This window comes from Chiloscyllium plagiosum, chromosome 2, assembly GCF_004010195.1.
Source record: "Chiloscyllium plagiosum isolate BGI_BamShark_2017 chromosome 2, ASM401019v2, whole genome shotgun sequence".
NCBI classification, from domain to species: Eukaryota; Metazoa; Chordata; class Chondrichthyes; order Orectolobiformes; family Hemiscylliidae; genus Chiloscyllium; species Chiloscyllium plagiosum.
The window spans coordinates 42,482,212-42,504,302 of NC_057711.1; the positions used below are offsets into that span (position 1 = coordinate 42,482,212).

The 22,091-nt window shown below is 41.3% G+C and overlaps 1 protein-coding gene across 4 annotated transcripts in view; it reads right to left on the bottom strand.

Moving 5' to 3' along the window:
- The window catches only part of LOC122559186 (hyaluronan and proteoglycan link protein 1-like), a 125,208-nt gene that overhangs the window by 13,424 nt on the left and 89,693 nt on the right, over positions 1–22,091 (bottom strand). For all 4 annotated transcript variants that reach the window (XM_043708575.1, XM_043708586.1, XM_043708581.1 and 1 more), the window contains exon 4: positions 14,041–14,343. In XM_043708575.1, coding sequence (XP_043564510.1) covers positions 14,041–14,343 — 303 coding nt within the window. The remainder of the gene's footprint in view (positions 1–14,040; positions 14,344–22,091) is intronic.

Here is a 22,091-nt window from a genome sequence, read left to right on the forward strand (position 1 = left end):
CTTTATTGGTCAGAGTATTAAGTACAGGAGTTGGGAGGTCATGTTGCGGCTGTACAGGACATTGGTTAGGCCACTGTTGGCATATTGCATACAATTCTGGTCTCCTTCCTATCAGAAAGATGTTGTGAAACTTGAAAGGGTTCAGAAAAATTTCCAAGGATGTTGCCAGGCTTGGAGGATTTGAACTATAGGGAGAGGCTTAACAGGCTGGGGCTGTTTTCCCTGGAGCGTCGGAGGCTGAGGGGTGACCTTATAGAGGTTTACAAAATTATGAGGGGCATGGAATCGGGTAAACAGGCAAAGTCTTTTCCCTGAGGTTGGGGAGTCCAGAACTAGAGGGCATAGGTTTAGAGTGAGAGGGGAAAGATATAAAAGAGACCTGTGGGGTAGCTTTTTCATGCAGAAGGTGGTACGTGTGTGGAATGAGCTGCCAGAGGATGTGGTGGAGGCTGGTACAATTGCAACATTTGAGAGGCATTTGGATGGGTATATGAATAGGAAGGGTTTGGAGGGATATGGGCCGGGTGCTGGCAGGTGTGACTAGATTGGGTTGGAATATCTGGTGGCATGGACGAGTTGGACCGAAGGGTCTGTTTCCATGCTATACATCTCTCTGACTCTATAACTCTATGTGGGATTTATTGGCCAGGCTAGCATTTTTTGCTCAGCTCTTATTGCCCTGAAGGCAGTTAAGAGTCAACCACACTACTTTGAGCATAGGATCACACACAGATCCAACTCCATTCCCTGGAGGACATTAGTGGGTTTTTTTCGCATTAACAGTGGATGCATGGCTGCCATTTGGCCAGGTTTGATTCCACATTTTAAAAATTTAATTCAATTTTCAGCATCGGGGGTTTAAAATACTAAGTACTAACCTGGGTTTCTGGATTCTTAGTCCAGTGATATTCCTCCTCTATCTCAAAGAACAAAGAAAATTTACAGCCCAGGAACAGGCCCTTCGGCCCTCCAAGCCTGAGCCGATCCAAATCTACTGTCTAAACCTGTCAGTTATTTCCTAAGCATCTGTATCCCTCTGCTCCCCACCTACTCATGCATCTGTCCAGATGCATCTTAAATGAATCTACCATGCCTGCCTCTACCACCTCTGCTGGCAATGCGTTCCAGATGCCCACCACCCTCTGTGTGAAGCACTTGCCACATGTATCTCGTGTAAGCTGTTCACCTCTCACCTTGAAAGCGTGACGTCTCGTTATGGAATCCTTCACTCTGAGAAAACAACTTGTCTCTATCCACCGTGTCTATACCCTTTATGATTTTGTAAACCTCAATCAGCTCCAATCTCCTTTTTTCTAATGAAAATAAACCTAACCTACTCAACCTCTCTTCATAGCTAGCACCTTCCATACCAGGCAACATCCTTGTAAACCTTCTCTGCACCTTCTCCAAAGTGTCCACATCCTTTTGGTAATGTGACGACCAGAACAGTACACAATATTCCAAATGTGGCCGAACCAACGTCCTGCACAATTTTAACATGACTTGCCAGCTCTTATAATCAACACCCCGCCCAATGAAGGCAAGCATACTATATGCCTTCTTGACCACTCTATCTCCCTGTGCAGCAGCCTTCAGGGTACAATGGACCTGCACTCCCAGATCTCTCTGCCCATCAACTTTTCCCAAGGCTCTTCCGTTCATTGTATAATTCACTGTAGAATTAGTCTTGCCTAAATGCATCACCTCACACTTGTCTGGACTGAAATCCATCTGCCACTTTTCCGCCCAACTCTCCAGTCTATCTATATCCTCCTGTATTCTTTGATAGTCCCTTATGCTTTCTGCTACTCCACCAATCTTTGTGTCATCTGCAAACTTGCTGATCATACCAACAGTGCCCGCTTCCAGATCATTTATGTATATTACAAACAACAGTGGCCTCAACACTGACCCCTGCGGAACACCACTGGTAACCTTTCTCCATTTCGAGAAACTCCCTTCAACTACTACTCTGTCTCCTGTTGTTCAACCAGTTCTTTATCCACCTAGCTAGAACACCCTGCACACCATGTGACTTCACTTTCTCGATTAGTCTACTATGGGGAACCTTATCAAACGCCTTACTAAAGTCCATGTATATGATACCAACAGCCCTTCCTTCATCTATCAACTTGGTCACTTTCTTGAAGAACTCTATTAAGTTGGTAAGGCACGATCTCCCCTGCACAAAACTATGTTGCCTATCACTGATAAGCCCATTCTTTACTAAATATAAATAGATCCTATCCCTCAGTACTCTCTCCAGCAACTTTCCCACCACTGACATTAGGCTCACTGGTCTGTAGTTATCCGGAATATCCCCACTACCCTTCTTGTACAGGGGGACAACATGAGCAACATTCCAGTCCTCCAGCACCTCACCTTTGTTTAAGGATGTCACAAAGATATCTGTCAGGGCCCCAAGTATTTCCTCTCTTGCCTCCCTCAGCAACTTGGGATAGATCCCATCCAGTCTTGGGGATTTGTCCACCTTAATAACCTCTAGCCTACCCAAGACATCTTCCCTATTTATGCCAACATGAACCAGACTAATCAAACTTCTATCTCTAATCTCAAGATTCATGTTCCTCTCCTCAGTGAACACTGATGCAAAGTAATCATTCAGAATCTCACCCATTCTCTCAGGTTCAACACACAGCCTTCCTTAATTATCCTTTAGTGGACCAATCCTTTCTCTAGTTACCCGCTTGCTTCTTACATAAGAATAAAATGCTTTGGGATTCTCCTTAATTCTGCTTGCTAATGCTATTTCATGACCCCTTTTTGCCCCTTGATTCCTTGTTTAAGACTGGTCCTACTCTTCCGATATTCCTCCAGGACCTGTTCTGTTCTTAGCTGCCTAGACCTTATTTACACTTCCCTTTTCCTCTTGGCTAGTCGTACAATTTCTCCTGTCATCACTGTTCATGAAGCTTGCCCTTCCTATCCTTTGCCTTCAACGGGACATGCCTATTCTGCACTATCTTTAACCTATCTTTGAAAGCCTCCCACATTTCAAATATGGACTTCCCTTTAAATGTGTCCAATCCACATTTCCCAGTTCCTGTCTAATTTTGATATAATTGGTCTTGGCCCAGTTTAGTACTCTTCCCTTAGGACCACTCTCATCTTTATCTATGAGTATTCTAAAACGTACAGAATTGTGGTCACTGTTCCCAAAGAAATCCCCCACCCCAACTTCTACCACCTGTCCTGACTCGTTCCCCAGTACCAGGTCAAATATGGCCCCTTCCCTCGTCAGACTATTGACATACTGCTCTAGAAAACTCACCTGGATGCTTCTTACAAATTTTACCCCAACCGGACCTCTGACGCTAAGTGTATCCCAGTCAATGTTGGGAAAATTAAAATCTCCCATCACCACTACATTGCCTCTACATCTTTCCATAATCTGTCTACCTATTTGTCCTTTTACCTCACGCTCACTGTTGGGAGGCCTGTAGTACAGCCCCAACAATGTAACTGCACCCTTCTTATTTCTCAGCTCCACCCATAATGCCTCACCACCCATGATCTCCATAGTGTCCTCCTTTAGCTCAGCTGTGGTACCATCCCTGACCAGCAATGCAACTCCAACCCCCTTTTACTTCCCTCCTTGTCCTGTCTAAAGCGTCCACACCCTGGAACAGTTAGTTGCTAATCATCATGCCCTTCCTTCAACCAAGTCTCTGTGATTGCAATAACGTCATACGACCAGGCACCAATCCAAGCCCTAAGTTCATCTGCCTTACACACTATACTCCTTGCATTAAAGTAGATGCAGTTCAGGCCACCAGTTCCTTTGCGCTTATCTGCTCTCTGCCTGCTCTTCCCTTTATTAATGCTATCTTCATGATTCTTACAGTCTCCACCTCACTGCCTACTTGTTTTCTCTTCTGGTTCCCAGCCCCCTGGCACATTAGTTTAAAACCTCCCCAACAGCAGTAGCAAAAACTCCCCAAGGACATTGGTTCCGGTCTGATTCAGATGTAGACTGTCCCTTTTATAATAGTCCCACCTTCCCCAGAACTGTTTCCAACGTCCAACAAATCTGAATCCGTCCCTCCTACACCATCTCTCAAGCCACGTGTTCATCCTACCTATTTTTTCATTTCTACACTGGCTAGTACGTGGCACTGGTAGTAATCCCGAGATCACTACCTTTGAGGTCCTCCTCTTTAACTTCTCTCCTAGCTCCCTGAATTCTTCTTTCAGGACCTCATCTCGTTTTCTACATATATCGTTGGTGCCTATATGCACCAAGACAACTGGCTGTTCACCCTGATCTTTTAGAATTCCCATCTCATCAATGGGAATAGGATTATAGAAACCCGAGTGCCTTTTATTTGGGGAGATGCAAATGATCGTATCTATCTTCTAAGTTTAATATGAGAACTCAGGCAAAGAAGACATAAGAGCAACTGTTAAATTAAAAGTGATTCCTTCATGGATGTGTCACATGACCAACACTATCCCACAAGCCTCTCCAACTTGCTGTTGGAGAGGTTCACTGCAATCCCTGAATCACATCCATTCAGTCTGGTAGGAAGCAGGTTCTGATTAACTTTAAATCTGTCTGTTATGTTTCCAACTGGACATACCACAGGCAGATGCCAGGCTTCCTCCAGTCCAAATCCTGTTCATAACCTGGTTTTAAAAAAAATCTCATATTTGAAAAATGTGGACAAGTCTGTAAACCAATATCATCTTGCACACCTTCAACTTCATAAGGAATTCTGCAAGTTTAGCCAGCTGACATCACCAATATCCACACATCTACAAGAACCTCAATCAAACACTGGTTACCTGGACTCAGAGAAAAATCACACAAAATAATGTTTATATCTTTGACCTTTCAATTATTTTGAACTGCAACTTCTTTTATTTAGATTTATTTCTTGCATGTTTGCGTGTATGTATTGCAACAATTATCCCCATATTTGAATACATTAATAAACTACACTCCTGTATCAAACCTCAGGAAATTGTGTGTGTCACTTGAAAAAAAAAGAGACTTTGCAAACAAAAGCATTTGGGAGAATATGCAACCACCTAGTTGAAAAAGGAAACAAATAGAAAAAAACATCTCCACTTATACACTGAAACAGATTACATTAAACAAATCAATTTGCCTCTCCCTCTTGTCAATAACACTGACCATAAATTAATTGCTAAAATGGTGGAAAGTTGTTGGGTATCTTAACAGTGCCAACACACCTGATTATTTCTCCTTCACAGCATGGCTGCTGGGAGGTGAAAATCCCACTTATGTGAATGAGAACTGCTAGTGCTCTGACTTTAGATGCATGGGGAACTCCTGGCACTTCCTCTGGGTCTATCCATTGTAAGGTTATTTCTTTCTGAGGTGAATACTTAATACCCTGAAATGCTATAAAATCCTGGCAACAGGGAGGAGACACAAATCCCTGGCTAATTGTAAAAGTGTGTCAGAAAGCCCATGGTATTTTAGCTCCATTAATTTTGAAACAAATTTAATATCCACCAATTAATGAGACAGATTTTCCTTTGTGCAATTTTGACAGGACTAACTTCTTTACTTAGAATGGCAGAAGACCAGTCATAACACAATCTATAATTATGTTGCTTTCGTACTTCTCAAGCAACTAGATGGTGGTGAAAATACATTTATTTTAACCATCTGGAATGCACATTTGAAGCATTTCAAATAATTGGTTTTGGAGCTTCTATTAGACAACATTATGAAGACATTTGTTCATACACAGAAAGGCTAAGTTATACTTTTCAACATAAAAAATCACCAGCATGATTTCATAGGTAGATAATTCTGAGATATGGAGTTGTATTTATTGTTATTCAATGATTATTGTGCATTTCCTAAGAATACACAGAGAAATGAATGAATTCATGTCCATGAGTGACCAGACTCTTGGGTTGGGATACTTCAGTGGTATTATTTCACCAAAGTCTGCCACTGATCAAGTCAAAACAACAATCATTCTCAGATCTTGTTCTTCTTTCTTGTTCCCCAACTGGATTTTAAGGGATTTCGAGATGCAAGTTTTATGCTTTATACACATTTTCAAAGACTCATAGCCTGTTCCAAATGTGAGTTAAGTTTGAGCTTACATTTCCATCCATGATTTATTACAGTTGTTTGAAGGCAAAATGGTCTATTACATCAAATTGTTTGAGGAATTGCTAATGATTACCTTTAGCTGCTTTGGGTGTTTTTAGAAAATGTATTTGAACATTTTCAGAATTATCTAATTACTTCCATTATGTCTGCAAAATTGTATCAAAGAGGTTCATTTGAATTTATTCTGTAAATATTGCTATAAGTCTCGTGTAGCTTTTACTTACAATGAATCTGAATTTCAGAATTCAAATTTCTTTACAGATGGAAGAAAATATGAATACCATTTATAAAACATGGCAAACAAATGATGATAACAGATGGCTGCAAACAGCAATTTGGTATTAAATACTAATATCTGTTTCTCTGTATGATCTTTAAGTAGTTTGATTCTGCCCTCCAAAAACAGCTTACTTTTTTTAATTACTGGATTTGAAAGGAGTTTCTTTATGCCTGAAATTTGCCTGTGGATGCTGAATTCATTGAGACAAGAATGGGGTGTGACAGGATATTGGATCTTTTAAGGGAAAAATAAAAATGGATTAAATCAAAGGATGAGAATGGGACAGAAGGAGAGATTTATCTTGGATTGCTGTCACAAAAAGTTGGCAATGGCACGACAGATTAAATCGATTCCTTCTGTGGCTGTAAATGTATCATTTTATGGTACAAAACACTTCTTTCAGGCTCATGTTTTTCCTTGTGAAAATACAATGGTCTAGAAACTCTGTGGGAATGTAATTCTGACACTTCTGTCAGACTCAAGCCTGCCATGAGACTCTGTTGTTGACCTTGCTCATGTTTACAGGGTTAGGAGAAGGATCTTACAGTTATGGGCTTTTGGGCATTGGGATTCAGCCACAAGTCCGCTTCCCTGTTCCCAGCAAAGAGCTTGGAACTAGTCATGATAAACTGGTCTAACCAGGTAGGGGAGCTGGATTCTATCCCAGAAGAATAATTTGCATGTCCCCAGCAGTCCCCTTAGAGGAACAGTCACTTAAAAATCTGAATATAAATACTGGGCCCAGTCTAGTTCCAAGCTAACACTTAATAATGCCATTTCAATTAAATACAGAGATGGCTGCATCAATGATATGCTATAACCCAAATGAAAATCTCAAAGTATCTTAAGAAAACAGTACATCCAGTTCGGCCCTAAAAACCCCCCCTGCATTGTCAAAAATCGCACAATGCGGGGTTATAGTCCAGCAGGTTTATTTGAAACCGCAAGTTTCAAATAAACCTCTTGGACTATCACCCAGTGTTGTGTGATTTTTGACTTTGTCCACCCCAGTCCAGCACTGGCACCTCCACCTCATAGCTCCTGCACATTGACAGCTGCTGAAATGTGTTGCTGGAACAGCGCAGCAGGTCAGGCAGCATCCAGGGAACAGGAGAATCGACGTTTCGGGCATAAGCCCTTCTTCAGGAAGTCCTTCCTGAAGAAGGGCTTATGCCCGAAACGTCGATTCTCCTGTTCCCTGGATGCTGCCTGACCTGCTGCGCTGTGGCAGCAACACATTTCAGCTCTGATCTCCAGCATCTGCAGACCTCACTTTCTCCTGTACATTGACAGCCTTATGGGGGACAAGGACAGTTCATCTTTCGCTTTCAAAACTATACCTTAAAACTTTGTTCAAGCATATTGAGGATCCAGCTGCATTTTGTAGTTTATTTGTGGTTACTGCGAATCCAGTAATTACACAAAAGTGAACTGTTTTTGGAAGGCACAATCGAACTACTTAAAGATCATTCCGAAAAACAAATATTAATTTATAACACCAAATTGCTGACTGCAGCCATCTGTTTATCATCATTTGTTTGTCATGTTTTATAAATGGTATTGATATTTTCTTCCATCTATAAGGGAATTTGAATTCTGAAATCCAGCTACATTGTAATTAAAAGCTACACTAGACTTATTCATAGCAATATTCACAGAATAAATTCAAATGAAACTCCTTGATACAATTTTGTAGACATAATGGAAGTAATTAGATCATTCTGAAAATGTTCAAATATGTTTTCTAGCAAGACTTAAAGCAGCTAAAAGTGATCATCAGCAATTCCTCAGAAAACGTGATGTAATGAGCTTATGTCCTTACCTTAAATTCCACATACTAGGCCTTGTGATCACATGGGCTGCCATCACACACAAACCATTGTCAGCTATGAATGGTCCCCATTAGCAGCTATTCATTATCTTCGGCTGACCTGTACCTTGTCCTTTGTCTGTCCAACTCATTTTCTCTCTCTTTGGACTCTTTCCCCACCTATCATTTACTCCTCCACCCTCTCCCACCCCATCTTCTGCACAAATACCAACCTTTTCCTAGCTACCATCACTTCTGAAGATGGGTCACTGGACCCAAAACATTAATTCTGCCTTCTCTCCACAGATGCTGCCAGACCTGGTGAGTTTTTCCAGCATTCCTGTTTTTGTTTGAGTTTTGTAGCTATGTTACTGACTGGAATGGCCATACATTTCCTGGGAGAATAAAATGAAAATTTTAACGAGCCAAAATTATGAAAACAACAATTAAAAAACAGTAATAATGAAATGGATTTGTTCAAGTCCCCAGTGTTAACAGTGATTAGAAATATACAATGTACTAATTCTGCTTCATGTTGATTATGGCAATGCAGAGTTCAATTCGTCACTAGTTGCCGAACTTAATTTGCTGCCAAACAAAGCAAACACTATGATATTAAACTGCTATGCCAACATCTCAAAGGAAATAACCTTTGCCAAATTTAAATAACTTCCATCATCCAATAACAAACAATGCCAAGTAGAGGCAGGCAAACCCCTGATTTTTATTGCAGAGGTTGGTGGGGGGAGAGATCCTGGACTCACTGTGAAATTCAGCTCCATAACTCCATTTTAAACTGTACTTTGAGGATTTTCTGAGAGAAGCAAGTGCCCAGAATACATTCTGGACAGAGAAGTTTTTCTTATTTGCCCTTGGATGTAAGCATTGCTGGCAGGGCTAGTTTTTTGTATTATCCTTTGGTAGATGGGTGGTAAACCAACTACAAATTGTAGCTTGCTAGGGTCATTTCAGTGGGCAGTTAAGACTCCAGTGCATTGCTGTGGGCCTTCAGTCACTTATATATCAGATTTTATTCCTTCGAGGAATTTAGTGAACAAGATGGATTTTTACAGTGATCTAGTGATTATTTTATTCTATAGTTATTTATTAATTGAATTTCAGTTCCCTCACTGCCATGGCGAAACTTGAACTCATGTCTTCAGAGCACTAGTCTGGTCCTCTGCATTATTCACCTAGTAACATTAGCATTTGCTCCTGTTTCCTCAATGCCCAACAGAATAAATGGGTCAGTACTGAGCTATCTGATGCCACCTTCACTGTTAACAGTATCAGACAGATCTGGGAATGAGGCATGAGTAATGCAAATAAGCCACAGGATATGGATAGGGCTGAGTAGTTCCAAAACCGGGAGTTTACAGCAAAACACTGCAACCCAGCTACAGCTGATGGGCAATCAGGCAAGTAACAGTACAATGGGGATTCATGAACATCGGCATTCTTAACCATGTTACAGCTATGTATATGAGTGCAAAGACAAGATTGAACTGTTTGGAAGTATCTTTCGCGAAACTGGATGATCCAAATCTGTTCCTGAGGTTCTCATCACTTTAGATAGTAATCTTCAGCCAACATAGAGCATGACACATGGCACTGTCAAGCTGCCAAACACACAATAAAGGCTTTGAACTCTGAGAGAATTCCAGCAGCGTTGTTGAAGGTGGGTCCATCAAAACTAGCCAGTTCCAAACTGTTCCACTAGGACACTCTTCTAAAATATGGAAGAGTTCCCATTCACAAGAAAAGGACCCTTCGATTCCAAATAAACACTGGCTTATCAGTCTCCATCCAGTCACCAGTAAAATGATCGCTGGCATCATCAAGCAGCCTTGATTCAGATGTAGTCAAAAAAATTTGCGAGGTAAAAAGAAACTGCTACCCTTGACATTAAGACATATTTGACTATGTATGGCATCAGTGAGTTATGGCGAATTTAATAAGTTGTAGTCAATAAAAAAACTCCTCCAAAGCTGGAATCATAGCTGGGAGGGACAATGACTGTGGTCATTGGAGACCAGTCAGCAACACTTGCTCTCAGAAGAATCTTCAACCCTACCATTTTCTATGGTTCTTCAATGGCTTTTGTCTGTCATAAGTCAAGAGAGGGCTTTCAGGGCTTGATTAATAATGGAGATGTTCATGAATCCCCATTGTACTGGTACTTGCCTGACTGCCCATCAGCTGTAGCTAGATTGCTTTGTTTTGCTGTAAACTCCTGGTTTTGAAACTGCTGGTTCCATAGCTTTCAGCCTCCAGTTCCAATAACCCACTCAAAAAAAGACCCCATGCCAAGCTATTGGAATACACAACTAATCTCCAGTGTTGGGCTGACAAATGACAAGATGATATTCACACCATGTAAGTGCAATGTAGTGACTATCTCAAATAAGAGGAAGCTAGCTGACTTGCCTTTGATCTTCAATGGTAACCTCACAAATAACATCTGGACGGTCATCAGTGACCAGATGTTGAGCTGGACCAACTTTACCAATGCTGTGGCAATAACAGAATACCAGAGACTGGGTTTCTCAAACCACTACCTTTATTTACAATGCTCATATCAGAAGTATGAATGTTACTGAAGCAGTGTTAACACGTAAAACATGGTACTAGGTTCTGTTTTCATTTCAGCATTATTTAATTTGAAGTACCTGCTTGATAGAATTACCCATCCAAATTCCTCCAGCAGACTTTTTAGATTAGATTAGATTAGATTAGATTACTTACAGTGTGGAAGCAGGCCCTTCGGCCCAACAAGTCCACACCGCCCCGCCGAAGCGCAACCCACCCATACCCCTACATGTACCCCTTACCTAACACTATGGGCAATTTAGCATGGCCAATTCACCTGACCTGCACATCTTTGGATTGTGGGAGGAAACCGGAGCACCCGGAGGAAACCCACGCAGACACGGGGAGAATGTGCAAACTCCACACAGTCAGTCGCCTGAGGCGGGAATTGAACCCGGGTCTCTGGCGCTGTGAGGCAGCAGTGCTAACCACTGTGCCACCGTGCCGCCCAGACTTGATCCATGAAAGTCTGGAAACTATGCAACAGTCCAGCACAAAGGATTCACAACCCATTTTCTGACACTTGTCAACTAAATTAATATCTGAACCTTGCACAACGTTTGATTCTCAAATTTATCTAAAGGCTTGTCCAATCTTTTCTTTCCTTTATTTGTTGTTGTTCATGATACACATCCTTTCCCCAGAGTGATTCCCAATATTTTATGGGGAGAGCTAATAATAATATGCAATCATCTTAAGTCCCTGACAGATACCACACAGAGGGGAATCATTTATAGGCCCCTGACAATATGGCAGATGGATTCCCAGCTCTCAAATTAACATAATATCCAAACCAGTATTGGGTTCAAGATTACACTTCAGTCTTTATTTAACTAAATACTCATCCATAATCTATACAATTGATCTCACTAATTTTACCATAGTAAAAACAAATATATGAAAGAAGAAAAATCCGAGGAAGTTAAAAAGTGACAATTCAATTGAATGTTTCTGAGGATAATCCAATTTTACAGAAGGGAGTCAACAGCTGTCCTCCCTAATTTTATTACAGCCATCAGCAACTAGCCAGTTATGTTTTGCTCTTTACATCAAATTGCAGATTAACTTTTTTTTTAGATTAGATTACTTAGATTAGATTACTTATAGTGTGGAAACAGGCCCTTTGGCCCAACAAGTCCACACCGGCCCGACTGTGGGAGGAAACCGGAGCACCCGGAGGAAACCCACGCAGACACAGGGAGAATGTGCAAACTCCACACAGTCAGTCGCCTGAGTCGGGAATTGAACCCGGGTCTCTGGTGCTGTGAGGAAGCAGTGCTAACCACTGTGCCATCGTGCCGCCCACTGAATTTTCTTCTCACTGAATTTTTTGCATTTCATGATGAATACAGGATGTGGAAGGGGAGCATGTTGAAGGTTGAAGGATAATCGAAGTAATATGATTGTGCAGCAATCACATGACTGGTGCTAAAGTGATCATTGTCAATTTGGAAACTAATTGCATTGAATATGTATTACAGCAAACAAAAAGGACAAGGAAAGATAAACTAGTTCATTTAGTCGGTCACATTCAGACATTGTGCAACTTACATGCACCATAAAAACTTCTCACGCTCTGTGATGATATTGAAGCCCTGGAAATGGGCTACCCAGGATGTTATTAAGTCCCAGTTACACAACCTCCTGGGAGAGCCAAATTCAGAGAACAAAAGCTGCAGGCCAAGTTTAAAAAAAAATCTCTTGTGGATTTTCACATTGACCTGTGAAAGCAATTAATCAAACTCCAGGCAACTAGAATAACTGATAATACTTGTCACTTTTGGCACCATTTATCCTCTCTTGACTGAGATATCTTCTACTGCTTTGAATTTATCCAAAAGGTCTTAGTATTATATATTCATCACACATTCTGGAATTTTATTCCATGGATTGAATTTACATGAAGGACATTTGCTACATTATGGCCTATTCCATCAATAAATCACCCTGGAGTCTATTTTATCTAAATTCCTAATGACATTCCATCAGAAAAATGTCAGGGACTTCTCAAAACCTGAATGCAACTCATTTACAAGCCTGGTGAAGAGCAATACTCCTAATATAGATCATTGAAGGACTTGACTAGTGACTGAATCAGAGATATTGCCACTACCCTCTGTCAATGCCAATTCAATCGATTCCCGGGGCCAAGGTTGTGCCTCAGAGATTCAAGTGTATAATTCTGGAGGAAATAAACAGTAAGAGAGTGATAGAAGGAAGTTTCCCATCTTTGAAAACAGATAAAACAACAAGTCTGAATGAAATATGCTCCAGTTAACTGAGTTGGTTAACTATTGTTGGTTCTTTATAACATTGCACACTTTAATTAAAGCTCCCCTTCCACACTGTGCTCCAAAGAAAAAGACTGCAGCTTTGTTCATTAACAAAACTCTCCAGTCCTGGCAACATCTTTGCATATCTCCTTTTTCTCTTCTCCAGTATGATCACATTTTTTCCCATAATGCAGTGATTAAAACTATATGCTTTGCTTTAGCTATAGCCTAACTAGTGTTTTCAACAGTTTGAACATGACCTCCCTGGAGTTCTATTCATTGTCTTGGCAAGGACAATATGCCATAGGCCAAAGGGTCATGTTGGTAGAAACATTCATTGCATTGAAAAAAAAACATTTGGATAGGCACTTCATACCATTTAGAAGGTTACAGAGTAAAAGCTGGAAAATGGGAAAATCTAAATGTCCTACTCCTGCTCCTGGGTGTCTATGTTAATCTTTAACATGTGCGACACTAGAAAGTAGTGGGTACTTTCAAGCTAGTCTAGGTTTGAGTCTCAGCAGTTGAGCTATCTGCTATCAGGAAGATCTTAGTGACATTACCAATGTGGCTTCCAAGAGAGCAATAATTGAGCCTAGTTAACTAACTACCTCTGCCAGACGGGTTGTCAGTGCTGGTCTAAACTTGTTTCCAGCAAGAGTACTCAGAATGGCACAGTGCTGATCGACTGGACAAAGTCAGTCTGATATGTCCACACTTTGCAGCATTCTCCAGTCCAGGACTAAGGAAACAATCTTTAGCTGTTGCCTTTGCTACACTCCAAACAGCCATTAGGAGGAGTACAAGACTGTTGCAGATTGACTGACTTTCCTTAGATTTTGAATGATACTGAACCTGTTCAGAGTCATCATTTAATGGCTTGACCACTGCTGAATGCTACTTTTCCAGTTTGGTAGCTTATCAAAGTTCTATATCACTCAAGACAGAGCCAAACACTTGAGTTTCTTACCTTTGTAGTAGGATGTGAAACAGAACACATCATATTTGTCTTTCATCTTGTCTCTGTATCCATAGCTTCTAATACCTGGAACCGTATTTCTCCCTCCACATGGTGCCCTGGGTTTAGTGATGGGATACTGCACAGACCCATCACTCAGCCAGCCTGCATTACACCAATCCATCCCTGCTCTCCATGCATCATAAAGTTGCTCAAATGAAGCAACTATTGCATCCTGATCTTCACAAGCCTTCTGAGCCTCAACAAAATTCAGGTTGTAACGACCTAGTCTTGGAAAGTATGGGAACACAACACCTGGAAGAAAATGCGGAAGACAACAAAAGAGAAATTAATACATCCATTTGATAAATGAAAGCACAACAAATACATAGTTACACAGACTGTAAAACATATGTGTAGGTACACTATTCAAATATATGCTCATTGAACATTCCTCACAATGACTTGCCTGGACCTGAGAAGTACGCTGATTCTGTGAAATTTTAATAAGTCATTAATAATATCTCTTGGATGTGGTTGATATTTTTCTTCAGTTTTTCTCCACATTGCCATAATTTGACATTGATGCACATGTAATCCAGACATTTCTCTTGCAAAATTCACTGTATAGATGTTAATTTCTATGAGAGATTGTCAAAATACTGTTGCAAACTTTATGAATAACCAGTAAGAGGTCTGTGAGTGTTTTTGTTGGCTGGACTTATTACTGTAAATTTATTCGTGCATACATATGCATGCCTGCAACCTTTCCACATGAATTAAGTCAAATCGAATATATGAAATCTGTCAGCTTTCAAAATGGAAAGCAAAGTTAAATTATTTATATTTAACTGAATTGTGGACTCTCTCTGCTTTGTGCATATTTCTTTCCCATCCACCACTAGCCCAACACCTCATTAATTCTTCTGAAATATTCATCATTCCTGTCTGAAATTGCAACAATTTCAGGTTTTTCCAGACCAATACCACTAATACCCTAGGTCCCAGGAGATAAATCTTTGCAATGGGGCAGTTAATATTTTGAATTTTGTTCAGATACATGTCTGACCGTTCTGAGGCTGTGAGTCTGCACATAATTAAGTTGTGCTACCAATTCACGTCTATTTTAACTAATGAACGCATTTGAAATCTGAATTGCTCTTTAATTGAAACCAAAGAAACGATGCTGCAAATACTCAGCAGGTCAGGCGGTGTCTGTGGGTTGAAAGAGAGTTAATGCTTTAGGTTGCCATGACATTTCATCAGAGCTAGAATTTTCTTCATCCAACTTATGAAGTTTTTGCATATTCTTGACAGTTTACACTTGAGAGAAATAGGACAGTGCCAGAATATGTAGCTGAAAATGTGTTGCTGAAGAAGGGCTTATGCCCGAAACGTCGATTCTCCTGTTCCTTGGATGCTGCCTGACCTGCTGCGCTTTTCCAGCAACACATTTTCAGCTCTGATCTCCAGCATCTGCAGTCCTCACTTTCTGCCAGAATATGTAGTACAAGTTATACATCAATTTAAATGTAACAAATAGCTCTCAGTTAATTCTGACAGCATAGGGAAGCTAGAAATACAAGATTGCAACATTATGCTAAAAGTCACGATTTCTTGTTTACACAAATCTGAGCCAGTTATGTCACATTTAGGAATTTGCCAATGAATGAATTCGACAGTTCTTGTTCAAAAGTTGGATTTCAATATCCAGTTTAAAATCTAGTTCCACACAGAGACATGAAGATCAACTTATAATGTGATAATGTAATGTTTCCTTTCTACCTGCTGATTTCCAGCTGTGCTCTTCCTCACTTACCCTAGATACTTAATGTTTTGTTAATTCTCTTCTTAATGGGTATAGAGGATTTGATGTAAAGATCTGGCGTGACCATATTTAATGATGGAACAGGCAAAAAGGGTCAAATGGTCTCCATCTGACTTTATGTTCCCATTCTAATTCCTTAACCTTCTGTTGCTCCTTTCCCAATTTCTTGATGTGCTATTTCCTGCCTGCCCTGAATTCCTGACCTAGAATTTCTCCTTGCCCTGCCCCAGATTGTCTCAAGTCGTGTTATTCTTCTGCGGCTTCTGAGTGTTCTGCTATGTTGCCACTGTTCTCCTGTCATTGATCTCATTGTTCTGCCATATTCTACTGAGATAAAAATTTTGAAATCTCAAATCTGTCTGGTGCAATTTTTAAAAAATTCATTTATGAGTTGCCTTAGAGTCGGTACTAGTTATCCATAGATTTGAACAGTTGCAATTCGTTTGGAGTGGGTACATCCCCAGCATTCATAGGAATGGAATTCCAAGATCTTGACTCAGTGACAGTGAAGGAACAGCAAGATATTTCCAAGTCAGGCTGGTGAGTGGCTTGGAGAGAACTTACAGGTGGTGGTGTTCCCATAAATCTGCTGCCCTTACCCTTCTAGGTGGTTGCAGTGATGGGTTTGGAAGGCACACTCTAAGGAACCTTGGTAAATTTCTGCAAAACCTTGTAGATTGCACAACCTTGTAGATTGTGCACACTACTGCTACCAAGTGTCAGAGTTGAAAAGTGTGGCACTGGAAAAGCACAGCAGGTCAAGCAGCATCTGAGGAGCAGGAGAGTCGACATTTCGGGCATAAGCCTTTCATCAGACCATCTCTTACAGAGATATCCTGACCTGAGACAACTGACCACCAGAACAATCTTCTTTTGAACTAGGTATGACTCAATCCAGTTAGATTCCCTTTGATCCCCATGACTCCAGTTTTACTAGGTCTCCTTGATGCCAGCGCTGAAAATGTGTTGCTGGAAAAGCGCAGCAGGTCAGGCAGCATCCAAGGAACAGGAGAATCGACGTTTCGGGCATAAGCCCTTCTTCCTTTCCTGAAGAAGGGCTTATGCCTGAAACGTCGATTCTCCTGTTCCTTGGATGCTGCCTGACCTGCTGCGCTTTTCCAGCAACACATTTTCAGCTCTGATCTCCAGCATCTGCAGTCCTCACTTTCTCCTCATTGATGCCATACTATGTCAAATGCAGCCTTGATGTGAAGGGAATGGACCTCTTTTGTGCATGTTTGTACCAAGGATGCAATGAGGTCAGCAGCTGAATGGCCCTGACAAAATTCAGATTGAGTGTCAGTGAGCAGGTTATTGCTGATCAGGTGCTGTTTAACAGCTTTGCTGATAATCCCTTCCATCACTTTCCTGATTATTGAGAGTAGACTGATTGCTGGGCCTCTTGCTGAGATATTTGTATCATCGATAGTCACAGGTGAGGTGCCGGAAGACTGGAGAGTGGCTAATCTGGTGCCACTGTTTAAGAAGGGCGGTGAGGACAAACCAAGGAACTATAGTCCAGCGAGCCTGACGTCAGTGATGGGCAAGTTGTTGGAGACAATCCTGAGGGACAGGATGTACATGTATTTGGAAAGGCAAGGACTGATTAGGGATAGTCAACATGGATTTGTGCGTGGAAAATCATGTCTCACAAATTTGATTGAGTTTTTTGAGGAAGTAACAAAGAGGATTGATGAGGGCAGAGCAGTAGATGTGATCTATATGGACTTCAGTAAGGCTTTCAACAAGGTTGCCCATGGGAGACTGATTAGCAAGGTTAGATCTCATGGAATACAGGGAGAACTAGACATTTGGATACAGAACTGGCTCAAAGATAGAAGACAGAAGGTAGTGGTGGAGGGTTGTTTTTCAGACTGGAGGCCTGTGACCAGTGGAGTGCCACAAGGATTTGGTGCAGGATCCTCTACTTTTTGTCATTTACATAAATGATTTGGATGCGAGCATAAGAGGTACAGTTAGTAAGTTTGCAGATGACACCGAAATTGGAGATGTAGTGGACAGCCAAGAGGGTTACCTCAGATTACAACAGGATCTTGACCAGATGGGCCAATGGGCTGAGACTAATAAAGACTGATCTGGCACTGAATGCCCTTATTAATAAAGCTGAGGACACTATGTCCCTTAACTGCTCTCTCCACCTGCCTTGCCACTTTCAATAATCTTTGCATATACTGTATACACAGAAGTCCCTTTGTTCCTGTACCACTTTTAGAACTGTACCCCCTACTTTATGTTGCATTTCTGTGTTCTTCCTATCAAACTGAATTGCCTCTCAATTCTTTGCACTGAACTTCATCTACCACCTTTTTGCCCACTTCACCAACTTGTCAACATCCCTCTGGCGTTCCATACTGTTTTCCTCATAGTTTCTAATTCTTTCAAGCCTCGTGTCATCTGAAATTGTTCCCTGTTTCTCAACATCCAGATCATTAATATATGTCAGGAAAAGCAAGGGCCCCAATAACAACCCCTGGGAACTCCACAATAAACTTTTCTTTATTCCACTTACCAACAGTTGCAATCATTTGGAAGTGTTATGGAAGACTATGCCAAGTGTTCGCTTTACTGCAAATTTCAACAATAACCTCTGGCTCCTCCATGACACAATTGGCAATGATCCTCATTGCTGAAAATGTGATGGCAAACCTCGAGATCAATGGTGGAGTCAAGGAAGAAGGCATTGTCCACACACCCATTTTTTAGGGTAAACTCATTCCTCAGATATGTCTCATTTATTGTTGTTATGGCTTTACTGGAGAGTTTTCCAACACAGTGCATGTAATGAATGAAAGAAGGATCAAAAGCATTCATATTTCAAATCTACCAGAAAAAAAAATTGCCTTCAACTGCATGCACGGACACATTCGCAAAAACTGCTCTATTTTAATATTTCTACATGTTCATAAAGAATGGGTCGTGGCAAAATGTAGAATAAATTGCAATTTATTGGATTAGTGGGAAACCTGATGAAGGGCTTATGCCCAAAATATCGATTCTCCTCAGCTGCTGCCTGACCAGCTGTGCTTTTCCAGAGCCACACTCTTGACTCTGATCTCCAGCATCTGCAGTCCTCACTTTCCCCTAGTGGGAAACTTGGACCTGTCAGTGTGCAAAGGACTTTTTAATCTGGGGAGTAATTGACCTGCAAACTTGCTTCATTGATAAACACTCCCATCTGTTACTTTTCATTTATGGTGGTGTTGAAAATAGTAGCTTGTAGAGGTATGTTGTCACAAACTACAAGAACACAGCAATAGCATATGCAGAGATTGTTAGTTATTCATGTACCACTGTCAGCCAAACACAGGTAAAGATGCCTCGCCATTGTGCAGTTCATCTGTAGCTCTACGTATTCCTCCTTCTCTTTTAATGTTAGCTTTTGTGAGGAATCAGAAACCAGTGAACTAAACACATCATGTATCCAGTCATAGTCTTCCACATTTGTTGAGGGGAAGTAGAATTCAAATTTCTCTTGCATTGCATTGATATGTTTGAGTATGAGACTGTGCACCTTGACAGCTGTGTGTGCCAGTGGCAATGCTAGTGGAAACATCCCGAGTGAATTCTCTGACACTGTCTCTTGCCAAAGGCCCAGTTTAGATCTGAATCCTTGAAGTTTATTTGTGATGCTCAGATCTCACTCTTCCCCTGCATTTTAGTATTCAGCTGGCTGGAAGAGTCTGTGTGTTATACAAACTTAACCCACAAGTAATCATCAGATAGTATCACTTTATAAGGCAGTTCTTCATTTTTGAAATCTTTGTCAGGTCTCTCAGGACCTCATGAAAATTTGTAACTGGTGTCTTTACTTACTTGGTACCAGTACAATGTTAGCCAATTTCTGTCTGCAGATGAGATATTCAGGAAAGGGGCAAGCATCATCTTCTGTTATGAAAATCCAAAAGGCCACATAGTTCTCACTATGCCTCTCAACAGAACTTTATTTTCTTTGAGTTCAGATATTTCATCGACTGAATTGACAAAGGAATTGCATATTTTGACAAAGAAACTTTGTCATTTCTTCTTAAATCTATTTAAGACTTAGATTAGTGGCTGAACTAAAAAAGAAAATCCAAAAATATTCACCTTAAAGGCCTTGCTAATATGGAAGCAGACCAGTTCCATAGTTGTCCAACAATCACATGCTTCTTTATTGCGCATTTGCAGTTTCTTCTCATCTTGGGGGTACAAGCTTTGATCATTGTGCATTCTCAGATCGAACATTTGATCCTCTGTGTGCGCAAGCAGTCTGCATAACAAGCAGACTCCCCATCTTCTGTGCATGTGTGGGACCGAGTATCTGCCCATGAGCAATATGGAGAGTCTATGTGAAGCAACACTGTTTCCCAGGAATTGCGCAGCATACTTCTCACCTTGCTGCAGCACACTCTTCCACATGGCTCAGAAATTTGGACAACACATAGATGCCATCCTCTTTCTCAAGCACTGCAATGCGCTCCTTAACCAATACTGATACCCATTCTCCTTTCTTTACTTTTCTACGTACCTCAACAACTTATTATTTAACACCCAATTTTGCCCTTCCTTGAGATAGGAATCACCCAAACAACATATTTCCACTCTTTCATCATGTTTCAAGCCATACATTCATCTGCTTCATCTTTGAGTGGCACGGTGGCTCAGTGGTTAGCACTGCAGCCTCACAGCACCCCGGACCCATGTTTGATTCCCGCCTTGGGCAAGTGTCTGTGCGAAGCTTGCACATTCCCCCATGTCTGCGTGAGTTTCCTCTGGGTGCTCCAGTTTCCTCCCACAGTCCAAAGATGTGCAGGTTAGATGAATTGGCCATGGGAAATCTCCCACAATGTTAGGTGCATTAGTCAGGGGTAAACATAGGGTAGGGGAATGGGTCCGAGTGGGTTACTCTTTGGAGGGTCAATGTGGACTTGTTGGGCCGAAGGGCCTGTTTCCATACTATAGGGAATCTAATCTAAAACATCCTCCTATTTCTGGATCGCCTCTTGAGTCTTGATAGATAAGGAACTGCCTCACTGGTGCAGTAGTGTATTCTTTATAAATCCTAAGCTGAACCTTGCCTGAGGAAAAAAATGTGTCGATAAATAGCCAAAAAAAGGATTTAATGTTGTTTCAAATATCATTCCTCCAGGTCATATACAAAGTTTCCCTCAGTAGAACAGGCAAATAGTTGTCAGGACTCCTAACCATGCACTCCTAACCCTCCCTTTCCCCTTCTTCACAAATGTTTCCCTTGCTTGGGTTCCTCTTGTTCTTTCCTTCCACCCCAGCAGCATTTGCACTGAATGGATCATTTTCAACTATTTCTATCATGCCCAGCATGATACCACAACCAAACACATCTTCCCTTGTCCTTCCCTTTCGATAATCCAAAGGGAATGTGTCCTCTGAGGTCCATATCCCAGATACCTCAACACTCCATCTCCTTCCCATGGTACCTTTCCATGGAAACACAGGAACTTAAACATTGCCCCTTCTCACTTTCCCACTTTGCCATGCAAAGATCCAAATACCCTTCTAGATGAAGCAGCAATTTACCTCTACTTCTTCCAATCTGGTCTACTGTATTTGCTGCTCACTCTGTGGTCCCCTCTATACTGGGGAGACCAAACAAATGACAACTTTGCAGGACACCTCAGTTCCATCTGCAGGCACGATCCAAGCTTCCTATGGCCTGTCATCTTGCTTCTCCACCTTGTCCTCATGCAGGCATTTCTGCTCTTGGCCTATCACACTATGCCAGTGAAACTCAATGTTACCTTCAGGAAAAACACTTCATTTTGCAATCAGGTACCTTGTAGCCTTTTGGACTCAGCTTTCAATTAACCAATTTCAGATTGTCAATCTGTCCATCATTTTTGTTTCCTATTCTTTGCTCATTTCATTTATTTTCTTTCAGTGAGCAGCACACCTGTTTGAGATACTTCCTTTATTTGTTTGTTTTCTTTTCTTGCCTCCATCATTCGCCAGACCATAGCAACACGACGGTTGGAGGAAGAGCGCCTCATCTTCCGCCTAGGAACCCTCCAACCACAAGGGATGAACTCAGATTTCTCCAGTTTCCTCATTTCCCCTCCCCCCACCTTGTCTCAGTCAAATCCCTCGAACTCAGCACCGCCTTCCTAACCTGCAATCTTCTTCCTGACCTCTCCGTCCCCACCCCACTCCGGCCTATCACCCTCACCTTGACCTCTTTCCACCTATCACATTTCCAACG